The sequence below is a fragment of the Saccoglossus kowalevskii genome, chromosome 15 (assembly GCF_978046115.1).
Source record: "Saccoglossus kowalevskii chromosome 15, keSacKowa6.1, whole genome shotgun sequence".
NCBI lineage: Eukaryota > Metazoa > Hemichordata > Enteropneusta > Harrimaniidae > Saccoglossus > Saccoglossus kowalevskii.
Window position 1 is genome coordinate 25149043 of NC_140655.1, and position 16987 is coordinate 25166029.

Below are 16987 nucleotides of genomic sequence, written 5' to 3' on the forward strand. Positions count from 1 at the left end.
CTCATCCTTTATGTTGATGTTGTGTCGTTAGCCTCCAGTGACAGTATAGTAGTGTCCTCATCGTCAGCATTCGAGGTAGTTACGGTGGTGTCTTCAGTCTCCGATGTGGAGGAGCAGATGTCACTTGGGTTTTCACTTAACTTGTCTCTCGTCGACTCATCCGACTTTGTTTCGTAGAGAGACTGTGTTTCGTGGTAAAAAATACGTTTTCTGCTATTCAGAAACTTGCAAGTTTCGCTTGTCATTGGAACACTTTTTTCCGATTTTTTTTCCTGTGCCATTTTTCAAAATAAACTTGGTCAATGAACAGTAATATATAGTAGAGAAAAGCGATGCGATGAACTATCAGCAACGAGTGAGTGCATCCAGTCATTTGACCGGAAGTGTATATGCGATGTTTATTTGCGGGATTAAGCTACCAATATTATTGTTTCGGCTCAGAGGGGCTTAGCTGAAGTGCACATTCCCGGGATTCCCGTTACTTGTAAATTATTTTTTAAAAAGCCATTTTTTCTTGAAATAAAAACATGATTTAATAAAAAAAACAAGGTTGTATGGCTGTCTATAGGTATAAGTCACCGTTTGATAAAAGAAAAAAAATGAAAAAAAAAATCACCACGAAAGTCTACTACATCCTTAAATCAGTTGAATTTGAATAATGACTGAACATGAGACGAGCACAAAATAAATCTCAAAATATGAAATTTTGATTTGTATTAACAATATTGAAAAGGGTTGTTGCAATTGTAGATTCATCTTGCTTTCAGTTATACAACTTCCACTCTGTAAAACCACAAACTTTGTGACGGTTTCTGCACAAACCATTTTCTGGAATGAAAAAAAAAATTTAAAAAACAACTTACCATGGAAACCTAAAAGTCTACAAATCTGCATTAAAATCTCAAATATTCTCTCATCTCTGAAATGCTTAAAATACTTAGTTCTTCTGCCTGGATAATGGTGACTGACTGTACGATCCACAACATCGAGACTAGAGTCTGACATTCCAGTATGAACAGGCAAATCTGTGATAACAAAAAAAATGATTCAGTAACAATATCGGAAATATTACTGTAAACTGATTTTATTTTGTGAGTAACAAATTTCAACAAATTTCACAAGTCAGTGAAAAGCATGAAATTTTGTAGCAGTAAAAATTTATCTAATATTTTACGACATGTTTCCATGTTTCAGCAAAATCGCAAAATTTTTTCCTCACGAATGCCATAAAATCCTCAAATAGTGAAAATACCAGGAAAAAATAAACAGTTTACAGTAATTTCTATAATTATTTTGTTATTTTGGAACCAAATTGACATAATATCCATTGACTACAGGTTTTGATCAAAATTTTGTAAAAATATGATTTATTTTGTGAAAGGTGACAAAAGTTGACTTTGGGGCTCAAATGGTTAATGATATGCAAATTACCTAATTAATATGCACAGATGGTATATAGAACTATTTTGTGAATGGTGACAACAGTTGACTTTTGCACTCAAATGGTTAATGATATGCAAATTACCTCATTAATATGCACAGATGGTATATACCAGGGGGTAGAACTATTTTGTGAAAGGTGACAAAAGTTGATTTTGCAGCTCACAGGGTTAAAGGTTACAATAAATACATACAAGGCAATGGGCATGTCTCATACATATGGTCTTCTTCTTTAGACCAAACAATCAACAATCTTTCTAGTTAAAACGTTTTTGCTCACCAGATACGATTTTTTGAGCATCTGAGTTGTTAGCGAGAGATTCAATTTATACTGTTTCACTGACTGCATTCATGATATAAAGTTGTTACAAGTAATATACTGATTCATGTATGCCGTAATCAGATTCACATTATTGTAGTATATTTTACTTGATCAACTTACGTTTGATTTTGAAAGTGTTGTCCAATTTACTATCACTTTGATATTGGTGAAGGACCGATTACAAATGAAGTGTCGCTTCTTCTGTATCATTACGATTTTTGTTAGAAATTTATGCAACAGCGTGATATGTGAAGAGGATCACACGCAAAATGCAACATGATCACAAAATTGCAAGAGAAACTAATTAATACGTCTGTAAACAAACTGCAAGGTTTGAGTTCATCTCAGAAAGTACTCTTGGTAGTGTCTTATCTTTGCTTATTCGCAAAGCGTGTAATATGTACATTTTTTACGTTTTTCAAATGCGATGATAATCCTGCTCACTTCTGTTTATGTAATCGAACATTTCCAACACTCACTGCATTCATTCTGTGACGCTATTGATTAGAACTACATTTGGTTAGAGACTATGAATTTGAAGCACTTTCTATTGCAAGTATCGCTTTTCATGATATGTTCATCACATAACCCTGTACATGATTATGGAGATTGCATACCCTTATATCATATAGTCTGCTAGATAACTTGCCTGAAAAAGGTGTCTTTTCTTCCACTATCTTGATATCACTTGTATCTAACTCCAACACTTGAATCAAAGCGGTCGATAATCTCCTTAAATGTGACGCCGAGTACAATAATGAATTCACTTTATCGCCTACAAAGAGAACTATTGTCATTGTCAATAATCCTGTCATGAAAAAAAAAATGATGTGCATGAAGCCTGGCAATTGTGGTAAGATTGAGAGCACAACAAAATGGCCACCAGTCGGCCATTTTCAACGGGATTGAAAAACAAAATGATGTACATAGAGTCACAAGATTGCAAAAATCATAAAAAATTTAGGATAATGCAAAAGACTTGACTTGCCCAATAATTTGAGGTATCCAAGAACTAAATTCAATGTTGATAACTTCTGCGAATCATCTGTAAGAAACAAATAAAAATATATTGAATATACTGTACAATACTTTATTTTCGCTTGGAATTAATTTTCGCTATTTTCAAAAAAATAAAATCCAGTGAATATACGTTTTTTTCTATATTTTACATCCAACTTATCAAAATTCAGTGAAAATCAATTCCATACAAAACGTCCAAAAAGTCTTTTCAGCGAAAATTAATTCCAGCTAAAATAAAGTATTTTACAGTAATTGAATAAGTTTAGTTTTAGCAAGTAAAGTCAAAGCCGGATAACAAACAAGGGCTCCCACATGTTACAAAAATAAAGATTGTGAAATATATGAATTGTAACCATCCTAAGAATGAAACTATCCCTGTCAAGACTGATAACTGTTGTGACAATGGTGACTTTACATTAGGAGATTGAACATAGACGACCGTTGTAATGCCGGAGAAACCTTTCGGACGGACATAATAGAAAAAAGAACTAAATGTCTAAGAAACGGCTTCAGACATACAAATGAAATAAATAAATGATGTTTTCAGACTGAGACTAAAGATATTGAAAAATATTTTGGGAAAGACGACAAATTTTGACAGTGATAAGTACAAAAGTTAACTTTCATCACAACATTGTGATTAAGACCTGTAACTAACAGAAAATTATATCCATTTGATCCGAAATGATCAAGAAATACTTAAAAAATATCATAGGCAAAATGTTGCATCAACATTGTAGCGATAAAAATTATTGTGCTCAAAGAGTTAAAACCTATTTCATTTAATGTCTATTATGTCAACAATCCTCTTTATATTAGGTGAACATACCGGCTGTCCTGATTAACCTTGGCAGTGATGTCATCAGTGTATGTAAATTTTCTTCTAAAATTTCAACCAATGTTTTAGAATTGGTTTGTAAATGGGACCTGGAGTACCTATCCAAAGCTTGTTGACTCGCTGTAGAGACTTGGGCATAGTCATCACCGACCAATCCCACTAAAATTTCCAGCTGTGATGACACACTATCTGACAAAGATCTAAAAAGCAAAGACAGACCTTGTATGGTTAGTAAGGATAATAATTTATTAATCATAAATCAGTATTAACCAGCGACTATCTTTGTGAAGACACAAGGATTGGTTATCGTTAACACTTTTAATGAACATTGATGATACATAAAATGATGCGATCAATATTATTTCAATTTTAATCATATTAAATTTGTAACTCTGTTAATCAGCAAGTTTCTGAATAGAAAAACTAGCTCTGATAAAGAATTGCATGATGGGAGAAATAGAAGTAATCTCCACACATTGGTATAAAAGCACCAAAACATTCAAAGACACGACAATAAAGTTATGTTTACGATTGATTTGATACAGTTTCTCAAACATAGGTTGATTCAAAGTTGACCCACATGAGTTCTCGCATGAAAACACATTCTACCGCCAATGTATTAGCATAGGGCAAACTACTAAACTATCGACCGTATCTTTTCAAAAAGGCCTGTATCTCGCATTTTTTACATCTTAAGAAAATAACTCCAAACACATTGTTTCTTTATCTTGAGTTTCAAAAAAATTTCTAATTGAAAAGAATCATTTTTTACTTTTTCCTCCAGAGACATGTAAAGTAATATCATAAGTATCTCAAAAATTTGGTCCGTGGTCCCCATTTTCTTTTTACACATGATCAGGTATAGCAATAAGTAATTCATTTGTAAAATATAAAAAAAAATTTAATGACTTACATGAACTTGTATTGAGTAGCCTTAACGGGAAGTGATCGTCCCACAGCGCGTGTTTGAATTTCATGTAAATACATGTAAACATAGTATTTTACAAGCATTGTAGATAGCGCTATGAGTCCTATATCGAACATGACACTGCGCGATGACCATCGCCAATTAAGTCATATAATAATTTGTTAATACCTCACCTTGTACAATTAAGTAATAATCGCTCAGCAAACTCCACCATAGCAATCCTTACTTTCCAACTGATATGAGTCCTCAAAATCACAATTTTATTAATAAGTATGTTCAGTTTTTTGCTGGTGTTTTTTACCCATTCTTCATTTCTCACAATTCGTAGTTTCTTGCCACGCTCCGAAGCTCCATCACTATTTGTATCCTCGGACTTGCCACCTTCATCAGTTTGTCGCTTCTCATCTGGAAATAGTTGGTTGCTTGACAACAGGTTTTGTAAAACTGCATCATTCATCACCATAGCAACAAATTTTGACCAAACATTTATGGCATTCTGTGTGGGAAATTAAAATAATCGACAATTGCACTTTGTATAGGTAGCAAAATGAATAAATGTTTTACATAGATTTACTATTATCCCCAATAGAAGTAGTCAAAATTAAACACAAAGTTTCCCAAAGTTATTACCAAAGTTCCCCAAAGTTGTTATCAGAGTTCCCCAAAGTTGTTATCAGAGTTCCCCAAAGTTGTTATCAGAGTTCCCCCAAGTTGTTATCAGAGTTCCCCAAAGTTGTTACCAGAGTTCCCCAAAGTTGTTATCAGAGTTCCCCAAAGTTGTTATCAGAGTTTCCCAAAGTTGTTATCAGAGTTTCTCAAAGTTGTTACCAAAGTTCCACAAAGTTGTTATCAGAGTTCCCCAAAGTTATCAGAGTTCCTAAAAGTTGTTACCAAAGTTCCCCAAAGTTGTTACCAGAGTTCCCCAAAGTTATCAGAGTTCCTAAAAGTTGTTACCAAAGTTCCACAAAGTTGTTACCAGAGTTCCCCAAAGTTATCAGAGTTTCTAAAAGTTGTTACCAAAGTTCCCCAAAGTTGTTACCAGAGTTCCCCAAAGTTATCAGAGTTCCTAAAAGTTGTTACCAAAGTTCCACAAAGTTGTTACTAGAGTTCCCCAAAGTTATCAGAGTTCCTAAAAGTTGTTACCAAAGTTCCCCAAAGTTGTTACCAGAGTTCCCCAAAGTTATCAGAGTTCCCCAAAGTTGTTACTAGAGTTTCCCAAAGTTGTTACCAAAGTTCCCCAAAGTTGTTACCAGAGTTCCCCAAAGTTGTCACCAGAGTTCCCCAAAGTTGTCACCAGAATTCCCCAAAGTTGTTACCAAAGTTCCCCAAAGTTGTTATCAGAGTTCCCCAAAGTTGTCACCAGAGTTCTAAAAGTTGTTACCAAAGTTCCCCAAAGTTGTTACCAGAGTTCCCCAAAGTTGTCACCAGAGTTCCCCAAAGTTGTCACCAGAGTTCCCCAAAGTTGTTACCAAAGTTCCCCAAAGTTGTTATCAGAGTTCCCCAAAGTTGTTATCAGAGTTCTAAAAGTTGTTACCAAAGTTCCCCAAAGTTGTTACCAGAGTTCCCCAAAGTTGTTACCAAAGTTCCCCAAAGTTGTTACCAGAGTTCCCCAAAGTTGTCACCAGAGTTCCCCAAAGTTGTCACCAGAGTTCCCCAAAGTTGTCACCAGAGTTCCCCAAAGTTGTCACCAGAGTTCCCCAAAGTTGTCACCAGAGTTCCCCAAAGTTGTTACCAGAGTTCCCCAAAGTTGTTATCAGAGTTCCCCAAAGTTGTCACCAGAGTTCTAAAAGTTGTTACCAAAGTTCCCCAAAGTTGTTACCAGAGTTCCCCAAAGTTGTCACCAGAGTTCCCCAAAGTTGTCACCAGAGTTCCCCAAAGTTGTCACCAGAGTTCCCCAAAGTTGTTACCAAAGTTCCCCAAAGTTGTTATCAGAGTTCCCCAAAGTTGTTATCAGAGTTCCCCAAAGTTGTTATCAGAGTTCTAAAAGTTGTTACCAAAGTTCCCCAAAGTTGTTACCAGAGTTCCTAAAAGTTGTTACTAGAGTTTCTCAAAGTTGTTACCAAAGTTCCCCAAAGTTGTTATCAGAGTTCTAAAAGTTGTTACCAAAGTTCCCCAAAGTTGTTATCAGAGTTCTAAAAGTTGTTACCAAAGTTCCCCAAAGTTGTTATCAGAGTTCTAAAAGTTGTTACCAAAGTTCCCCAAAGTTGTTATCAGAGTTCTAAAAGTTGTTACCAAAGTTCCCCAAAGTTGTTATCAGAGTTTCTAAAAGTTGTTATCAGAGTTCTAAAAGTTGTTACCAAAGTTCCCCAAAGTTGTTATCAGAGTTCTAAAAGTTGTTACCAAAGTTCCCCAAAGTTGTTATCAGAGTTTCTAAAAGTTGTTCCTAGAGTTTCTCAAAGTTGTTATCAGAGTTTCTAAAAGTTGTTAATAGAGTTCCCCAAAGTTGTTAATAGAGTTCCCCAAAGTTGTTACCAAAGTTCCCCAAAGTTGTTATCAGAGTTCTAAAAGTTGTTAACAAAGTTCCCCAAAGTTGTTATCAGAGTTCTAAAAGTTGTTACCAGAGTTCCCCAAAGTTGTCACCAGAGTTCCCCAAAGTTGTCACCAGAGTTCCCCAAAGTTGTCACCAGAGTTCCCCAAAGTTGTTACCAAAGTTCCCCAAAGTTGTTATCAGAGTTCCCCAAAGTTGTCACCAGAGTTCTAAAAGTTGTTACCAAAGTTCCCCAAAGTTGTTACCAGAGTTCCCCAAAGTTGTCACCAGAGTTCCCCAAAGTTGTCACCAGAGTTCCCCAAAGTTGTTACCAAAGTTCCCCAAAGTTGTTATCAGAGTTCCCCAAAGTTGTTATCAGAGTTCTAAAAGTTGTTACCAAAGTTCCCCAAAGTTGTTACCAGAGTTCCTAAAAGTTGTTACTAGAGTTTCTCAAAGTTGTTACCAAAGTTCCCCAAAGTTGTTATCAGAGTTCTAAAAGTTGTTATCAGAGTTCCCCAAAGTTGTTATCAGAGTTTCCCAAAGTTGTTATCAGAGTTCCCCAAAGTTGTTACCAGAGTTCCCCAAAGTTGTTACTAGAGTTCCCCAAAGTTGTTACCAGAGTTCCCCAAAGTTGTTACCAAAGTTCCCCAAAGTTGTTACCAGAGTTCCCCAAAGTTGTCACCAGAGTTCCCCAAAGTTGTCCCCAGAGTTCCCCAAAGTTGTCACCAGAGTTCCCCAAAGTTGTCACCAGAGTTCCCCAAAGTTGTTACCAAAGTTCCCCAAAGTTGTTACCAGAGTTCCCGAAAGTTGTCACCAGAGTTCCCCAAAGTTGTCACCAGAGTTCCCCAAAGTTGTTACCAAAGTTCCCCAAAGTTGTTATCAGAGTTCCCCAAAGTTGTTATCAGAGTTCCCCAAAGTTGTCACCAGAGTTCCCCAAAGTTGTCACCAGAGTTCCCCAAAGTTGTCACCAGAGTTCCCCAAAGTTGTTACCAAAGTTCCCCAAAGTTGTTATCAGAGTTCCCCAAAGTTGTTATCAGAGTTCCCCAAAGTTGTTATCAGAGTTCTAAAAGTTGTTACCAAAGTTCCCCAAAGTTGTTACCAGAGTTCCTAAAAGTTGTTACTAGAGTTTCTCAAAGTTGTTACCAAAGTTCCCCAAAGTTGTTATCAGAGTTCTAAAAGTTGTTACCAAAGTTCCCCAAAGTTGTTATCAGAGTTCTAAAAGTTGTTACCAAAGTTCCCCAAAGTTGTTATCAGAGTTCTAAAAGTTGTTACCAAAGTTCCCCAAAGTTGTTATCAGAGTTCTAAAAGTTGTTACCAAAGTTCCCCAAAGTTGTTATCAGAGTTTCTAAAAGTTGTTATCAGAGTTCTAAAAGTTGTTACCAAAGTTCCCCAAAGTTGTTATCAGAGTTCTAAAAGTTGTTACCAAAGTTCCCCAAAGTTGTTATCAGAGTTTCTAAAAGTTGTTACTAGAGTTTCTCAAAGTTGTTATCAGAGTTTCTAAAAGTTGTTAATAGAGTTCCCCAAAGTTGTTACCAAAGTTCCCCAAAGTTGTTATCAGAGTTCTAAAAGTTGTTACCAAAGTTCCCCAAAGTTGTTATCAGAGTTCTAAAAGTTGTTACCAAAGTTCCCCAAAGTTGTTATCAGAGTTCTCAAAGTTGTTACCAAAGTTCCCCAAAGTTGTTATCAGAGTTCCCCAAAGTTGTTATCAGAGTTTCTAAAAGTTGTTACTAGAGTTTCCCAAAGTTGTTACCAGAGTTCCTAAAAGTTGTCACCAGAGTTTCCCAAAGTTGTTACCAGAGTTCCCCAAAGTTGTCACCAGAGTTCCCCAAAGTTGTTATCAGAGTTTCCCAAAGTTGTTACTAGAGTTTCTAAAAGTTGTTACTAGAGTTTCCCAAAGTTGTTACCAAAGTTCCCTAAAGTTGTTATCAGAGTTTCCCAAAGTTGTTATCAGAGTTTCTAAAAGTTGTTACTAGAGTTTCTAAAAGTTGTTATCAGAGTTCCCCAAAGTTGTTATCAGAGTTTCCCAAAGTTGTTATCAGAGTTTCTAAAAGTTGTTACCAGAGTTTCTCAAAGTTGTTACCAAAGTTCCCCAAAGTTGTTATCAGAGTTTCTAAAAGTTGTTACTAGAGTTTCCCAAACTTGTTACCAGAGTTCCTAAAAGTTGTCACCAGAGTTCCCCAAAGTTGTTACCAGAGTTCCCCAAAGTTGTCACCAGAGTTCCCCAAAGTTGTTACCAGAGTTCCCCAAAGTTGTTATCAGAGTTCTAAAAGTTGTTACCAAAGTTCCCCAAAGTTGTTATCAGAGTTCTAAAAGTTGTTACCAAAGTTCCCCAAAGTTGTTATCAGAGTTTCTAAAAGTTGTTACTAGAGTTTCTCAAAGTTGTTACCAAAGTTCCCCAAAGTTGTTATCAGAGTTCCCCAAAGTTGTTATCAGAGTTTCTAAAAGTTGTTACTAGAGTTTCCCAAAGTTGTTACCAGAGTTCCTAAAAGTTGTCACCAGAGTTCCCCAAAGTTGTCACCAGAGTTCCCCAAAGTTGTTACCAGAGTTCCCCAAAGTTGTTACCAGAGTTCCCCAAAGTTGTCACCAGAGTTCCCCAAAGTTGTCACCAGAGTTCCCCAAAGTTGTTATCAGAGTTCCCCAAAGTTGTTATCAGAGTTTCTAAAAGTTGTTACTAGAGTTTCCCAAAGTTGTTACCAAAGTTCCCCAAAGTTGTTATCAGAGTTCTCCAAAGTTGTTATCAGAGTTTCCCAAAGTTGTTATCAGAGTTTCTAAAAGTTGTTATCAGAGTTTCTAAAAGTTGTTACTAGAGTTTCTAAAAGTTGTTATCAGAGTTCCCCAAAGTTGTTATCAGAGTTTCCCAAAGTTGTTATCAGAGTTTCTAAAAGTTGTTACCAGAGTTTCTCAAAGTTGTTACCAAAGTTCCCCAAAGTTGTTATCAGAGTTTCTAAAAGTTGTTACTAGAGTTTCCCAAAGTTGTTACCAGAATTCCTAAAAGTTGTCACCAGAGTTCCCCAAAGTTGTTACCAGAGTTCCCCAAAGTTGTCACCAGAGTTCCCCAAAGTTGTTACCAGAGTTCCCCAAAGTTGTCACCAGAGTTCCCCAAAGTTGTTACCAGAGTTCCCCAAAGTTGTTATCAGAGTTCTAAAAGTTGTTACCAAAGTTCCCCAAAGTTGTTATCAGAGTTCTAAAAGTTGTTACCAAAGTTCCCCAAAGTTGTTATCAGAGTTTCTAAAAGTTGTTACTAGAGTTTCTCAAAGTTGTTACCAAAGTTCCCCAAAGTTGTTATCAGAGTTCCCCAAAGTTGTTATCAGAGTTTCTAAAAGTTGTTACTAGAGTTTCCCAAAGTTGTTACCAGAGTTCCTAAAAGTTGTCACCAGAGTTCCCCAAAGTTGTTATCAGAGTTTCCCAAAGTTGTTACTAGAGTTTCTAAAAGTTGTTACTAGAGTTTCCCAAAGTTGTTACCAAAGTTCCCCAAAGTTGTTATCAGAGTTCTCCAAAGTTGTTATCAGAGTTTCCCAAAGTTGTTATCAGAGTTTCTAAAAGTTGTTATCAGAGTTTCTAAAAGTTGTTACTAGAGTTTCTAAAAGTTGTTATCAGAGTTCCCCAAAGTTGTTATCAGAGTTTCCCAAAGTTGTTATCAGAGTTTCTAAAAGTTGTTACCAGAGTTTCTCAAAGTTGTTACCAAAGTTCCCCAAAGTTGTTATCAGAGTTTCTAAAAGTTGTTACTAGAGTTTCCCAAAGTTGTTACCAGAATTCCTAAAAGTTGTCACCAGAGTTCCCCAAAGTTGTTACCAGAGTTCCCCAAAGTTGTCACCAGAGTTCCCCAAAGTTGTTACCAGAGTTCCCCAAAGTTGTTACCAGAGTTCCCCAAAGTTGTCACCAGAGTTCCCCAAAGTTGTCACCAGAGTTCCCCAAAGTTGTTATCAGAGTTCCCCAAAGTTGTTATCAGAGTTTCTAAAAGTTGTTGCTAGAGTTTCCCAAAGTTGTTACCAAAGTTCCCCAAAGTTGTTATCAGAGTTCTCCAAAGTTGTTATCAGAGTTTCCCAAAGTTGTTATCAGAGTTTCTAAAAGTTGTTATCAGAGTTTCTAAAAGTTGTTACTAGAGTTTCTAAAAGTTGTTATCAGAGTTCCCCAAAGTTGTTATCAGAGTTTCCCAAAGTTGTTATCAGAGTTTCCCAAAGTTGTTACCAGAATTCCTAAAAGTTGTCACCAGAGTTCCCCAAAGTTGTTACCAGAGTTCCCCAAAGTTGTCACCAGAGTTCCCCAAAGTTGTTACCAGAGTTCCCCAAAGTTGTTACCAGAGTTCCCCAAAGTTGTCACCAGAGTTCCCCAAAGTTGTCACCAGAGTTCCCCAAAGTTGTTATCAGAGTTCCCCAAAGTTGTTATCAGAGTTCCTAAAAGTTGTTATCAGAGTTTCCCAAAGTTGTTACCAGAGTTCCCCAAAGTTGTTATCAGAGTTTCTAAAAGTTGTTATCAGAGTTCCTAAAAGTTGTTACCAGAGTTTCTTAAAGTTGTTATCAGAGTTCCTAAAAGTTGTTATCAGAGTTTCCCAAAGTTGTTATCAGAGTTCCCCAAAGTTGTTACCAGAGTTCCCCAAAGTTGTCACCAGAGTTCCCCAAAGTTGTTATCAGAGTTCCCCAAAGTTGTTACCAGAGTTTCTAGAAGTTGTTATCAGAGTTCCTAAAAGTTGTTATCAGAGTTTCCCAAAGTTGTTACCAGAGTTCCCCAAAGTTGTTATCAGAGTTTCTAAAAGTTGTTACCAAAGTTCCCCAAAGTTGTTATCAGAGTTCCCCAAAGTTGTTACCAGAGTTCCCCAAAGTTGTTACCAGAGTTCCCCAAAGTTGTCACCAGAGTTCCCCAAAGTTGTCACCAGAGTTCCCCAAAGTTGTTATCAGAGTTCCCCAAAGTTGTTATCAGAGTTCCTAAAAGTTGTTATCAGAGTTTCCCAAAGTTGTTACCAGAGTTCCCCAAAGTTGTTATCAGAGTTTCTAAAAGTTGTTATCAGAGTTCCTAAAAGTTGTTACCAGAGTTTCTTAAAGTTGTTATCAGAGTTCCTAAAAGTTGTTATCAGAGTTTCCCAAAGTTGTTATCAGAGTTCCCCAAAGTTGTTACCAGAGTTCCCCAAAGTTGTCACCAGAGTTCCCCAAAGTTGTTATCAGAGTTCCCCAAAGTTGTTACCAGAGTTTCTAAAAGTTGTTATCAGAGTTCCTAAAAGTTGTTATCAGAGTTTCCCAAAGTTGTTACCAGAGTTCCCCAAAGTTGTTATCAGAGTTTCTAAAAGTTGTTACCAAAGTTCCCCAAAGTTGTTATCAGAGTTCCCCAAAGTTGTTACCAGAGTTCCCCAAAGTTGTTACCAAAGTTCCCCAAAGTTGTTATCAGAGTTCCCCAAAGTTGTTACCAAAGTTCCCCAAAGTTGTTATCAGAGTTCCCCAAAGTTGTTACCAAAGTTTCCCAAAGTTGTTACCAGAGTTCCCCAAAGTTGTTACCAAAGTTCCCCAAAGTTGTTACCAGAGTTCCCCAAAGTTTTACCCAAATTCCCTTAAGTTGTTACCCAAATTCTCCAGACAAATATGTTATCATATCAAATGTATAGTGCTATCTGAAATGAATATTACCACACTTTTCATAATGGTGTAGACTATGTTCCTCAGTCTTCAATGTTAACATAACTTAACAAGGGTTGGCTAAGCCATCTTGAAGCAGACATTCTAGAGTTGTATTAGTTGAAAGAGGGGGCTTGAAAATGTCATTTGTGTTTCTGGACAACACAATTGAGCCTTATGATTGGTTAGTCAGGAATGTTATGATACTTGTGATTGGTTAGTCAGGAATATTTTATCATTGTCATTTTTTTAATTAGATTTTGCTTTATGGGGTAACCTGTTTATAGGGACCATTGTCCTATCTTCCACAGAGCCCATTTTTTCAAGGTAATTTCTAGTCATCCAGTGGGAATTTGTTACTCGGTGCACTGTGGATAGAAACTGCACATGGGACAGACTGTTGTACAAGCCTTCTGAATGCCACAAGCCTGGCAAGTAGGCAGTATTTAGTCTTTAGTTTCACTGCTAAGTAGGCAGCCAAACCCACAACCCCCCTGATGATTTGGCCGACATGACAACCATTAAAGCCACACACCAAGTACCAGAACATTACACATCACTAGGCACCAACTGTCCCATAACATACAACCTAGTTTCAGTAATGCCACAATTTTCAGTTTGATGTGACACATATAAAACAAAAAATTTAGTTCAGTTAAAGTTAGAATTAAAACTTACAATGATAACAGACTGTCCCTGTTTTGGATCTCCTGTAATTATCCTGCATATCGCCATGGTGATACCGGGCAGGAACGATGAGAATGTACCAGAGATGAGAGGATGTGATCCAAAACCATCTAAGTTTGTGTCTGTAAATCACATTGTAGAATAATGTTATTGCTGAAATTAAATTATTTATTAAGCTCTCAGAATTGTTTTAACACAATAATCCTCCAGCCCATCCCACAAAGTATTTTTAACCTTTTTAAGAAAAAACAACACACCTTTGTACTGGATGAGATCCAGCAGACACAACATGGATTCTATTCGTAATTCTTTCAGTTGTTCATGCTCCGCTATTGATAGTAAAATAGAAATACAGTGGCCCAAAGCTGGCATAAAATTATCAGCATAGACAACATCCATAACACTGAAAAAGAAAAAAAAATTAGTTCACAAACATATTCTTATTTACTGAGATGTGCATCAAAAGTTTCAAAACTTTGACTAGTTTTACGAATTTTGGAATAAGTGGCGAACTTATGTCACCTTTCATCAAATAAATTTGCATAATTTTTCATAACAAATAAAAAGTTTTTTGATCAAGTGTGTTTGGTCCAACATCAATCAGTAAATCATAGAAAAGCATTATTTTGGCAGGAACTATGATGACCTTCAAAGTTAAGCACTGTACCTTTCATTTGCCTGCTTTATTAACGCCCTGAGACAGAAAACTACAGAGAGTTTCAGTTCTTCTGATGTCTGGTTGACTGAAAAAAATAAAGTGCGGACATTTTGAACTGATATCTTCCCTGGCCAATTCTTTTTCATAAATTTTAAACGAAACAATTTTATATTAAGTACAGATATTGATTAAAATCATTGACAATTTTGGTAAAAAGTTGATATTTTGGTATAAATAACCAACCTTGTCCATAGTTAACCGGTGAGCTGATTATTATGACAAGTTGAGTGAACAAATCAGTGAACAGTTCCTTGTTTGTAATTGTTGTTTTGTTGATAACTTTAGTCATACATCTTAAGGCTTCTTCACTTGTATCTTGAGATCTAAAATGATAGGATAGTAGAAACAGAAATGAGCGAACAATTTCATTTCTTGGGTCGTTTTATGATAATACATTTCAGATAAAAATTGATTTCACCTGAAGTGTGAATGACATTTATGATGTATTACTGAAATGTTTGATAATTGTGTATTTTGGGTTTTCAGTAATATTTTACTCAGCATAATTTACAAGTTGGATCAGGGAAAATAGAAATATTTTATTACAAATCGCAATAAACAAAAACAAAGAGCTCATCCATTATCAGAAATGGGAACCATTAACTAATTGGCTAGATAATGGGCAAATTTAGATGTTATACCGGATAACTTTTTTTTGTTTTTCTTCTCCTAATTTTATTTCTCTTAATTTTACTTCCTTGTACCTCTATGTAATGTAATATTTTGTGCTGTATGTCTATATTATTGAAACGAAATAAAAATATTGTTTAAATAAAAAATAAAAAATAATTTACAGACATTCTGCTCTTCGTTGCTATACGGTAATACAATTTTGCTAGCCTTTTCCAGCCACGGTACTGGTAGCACTCATTTGGATGAATAATGACAGTGCTTGTAATAAAGAAGTGTAATCTAGACCCACTGTTCAGTTCATGAAATTTTAGCATTGCCAGCTGCCTTTATACAATGATACACCAGTCATTTTGCAACTGATGTCTCAAGCCCAGGACTTTGTGGAGATAATACAAAACTGACACACAATCCACACCCTGTCTGTTGTGCAGGACTATTGTTGGATCAGATTGTCAATTACTTCCTTATAACAGCTCGGTGTTTTAGCATTCCCAGAATGCAAAGCCTTTCAGAATTTTGTTTCATGTTGTCATGACAATCAAACTACAATTAAATCAATCAAATGTAACAATATTGTAAGGAAAAATGAACCATACTACTACTGATCACCCCCCCCCCCTCCTCCAACAACAACTTTTAGAGCCAATGAGCATCTGCAGTACGTAGGGGTTGCCCATGAGGGCGCTATATAAGCGACTTTTATTACTTGTCACATTGACTAACATGTAGCTCTGTACAGTCCTGTAGGCTGGCCTTCTCCCGCTGCGCCGAATGAGCAACCTTCAGGGCTGTACTCAGGGCTACCTAACATGTTGATAATATGATAAGGACATGCATCTTGTACTTACGCAGTGGGCGCCATCTTAATTACAATCCTGAGTGGGAACAGTAAATATTCTTGTAATCGTTGAAGATCGTCATTGTTGATGCTATCCAGTTCGCTATTCAATCTTCGCATGTTTTCCTTCGTTTGCCCCTTCGTGATAGCGATACACAGAGGTTTCAGCCTCTCGAATGCGCTCTGTGCCGTCATTTTGATACAACTATGGTGATAACACAACCGCGCTGCAAACGTTTCGGTAAATTAACCAAGTATTTCAAAATACGTCAAGTCAATGTTACGTGCTAGAATGGAAATAATCTTGGTACCAGGCATTCAGTGCAGAGTGAAAATCCATCGAATTTACGCTTTAAGTGGTGTGTACGATAAATTACCTTAACACTACATATTCAATCACGATTAACACAATCAGTGTACGATAGCAAACACGTATTTTACATAGGAGACTTATTTTTCGGCATGACAAACCATGGAGGCAGCCATCTTTATTAAGTATTTTTCAAAGTTGTCACTTGAGGGCTCTCTTCAGTTAGAATATTCATTTTCAATCTTGTTCATTTACAGAGACTGCAGTCTCCGATAATAAGTAATATATTATTTAGTGTCTCATTTTAAAGATACTAGTTTTAATTAATTTTTCACAAAGAGTTCTTGATATACACACAAAGGGACTGGGTTTAAGCAATATTTCAAGATAAAAACAAAAGTAGTCAAGCAAAAAATGTTAAACTTTGGTGGCGCTTTATCATTGAAATATTGCGATAGGAAATTCAATTATCCTTCAGTGATAGGGTGGAAGCTTCTAATTCAAAGAGATCTGTCCAGGTCTGTGAAAAACACTTTTTTATCAAACGAATTAAATAACACAATATTCAGCACTAAACACGAACATAAATTAAGTCATAATAGGCCATCTCTAATAGAAGTGCACATCAACCAAATAATGCATATATTTCATACTAAATCATTAAAATGTGTTTGTTATCAGTAATGTTTACATGCCTGTTATTTTCATAAGCACATTCGTCACTAAGTGTGAATTATGTACTTGACTGTTCTTCACATTTAATTGTATCATAAAAAAAAGCCAACACCTCATAAAGTACAAGACATAATAGAATTAATATGCATATATTAGAATAATAGTTTTCAACGAGACAGAAAATTATGGCCAATTATTATTTTCTGGTTTTTTTGCTAAGCAGGCATTTTGTAGGGAACCCAAACGTTTATCTCTGTATTCAAGATATTGAGAATTCCCAGATTATCAGACGTGATGTAATTCTATTTCCGTATGCATAACCTACCTGGACAAAAAAATGTAGGCAACTCCTGGAGAAGTCAGCGACATGTTTTTAAAAATAGAGTTTTTAAAGAACTATATAGAACAGCTGAAAAACATGGATTAGCAGTAAAAAAGAATGATTTTTTTTCAGAGAAAATAACTGAAATAGAGATGGCACGTGCATTTCGCTGAGTAAATGTGACTG

General features: G+C 36.0%; 1 protein-coding gene across 1 annotated transcript in view; it reads right to left on the reverse strand.

Annotated features, from left to right (window-relative positions):
• Positions 1–15810, reverse strand: part of LOC102806211 (TELO2-interacting protein 1 homolog) — a 40312-nt gene extending 24502 nt beyond the window's left edge. The window contains exons 1-10 of the mRNA XM_085508545.1: positions 15505–15810; positions 14207–14346; positions 13973–14048; positions 13563–13708; positions 13297–13427; positions 4722–5044; positions 3612–3820; positions 2751–2807; positions 2412–2537; positions 864–1025 (exon numbers count right to left, since the gene is read on the reverse strand). Coding sequence (XP_085364671.1) covers positions 864–1025; positions 2412–2537; positions 2751–2807; positions 3612–3820; positions 4722–5044; positions 13297–13427; positions 13563–13708; positions 13973–14048; positions 14207–14346; positions 15505–15689 — 1555 coding nt within the window. The 5' untranslated portion in view covers positions 15690–15810. The remainder of the gene's footprint in view (positions 1–863; positions 1026–2411; positions 2538–2750; positions 2808–3611; positions 3821–4721; positions 5045–13296; positions 13428–13562; positions 13709–13972; positions 14049–14206; positions 14347–15504) is intronic.
• Between the last annotated feature and the right edge of the window lie 1177 nt (positions 15811–16987).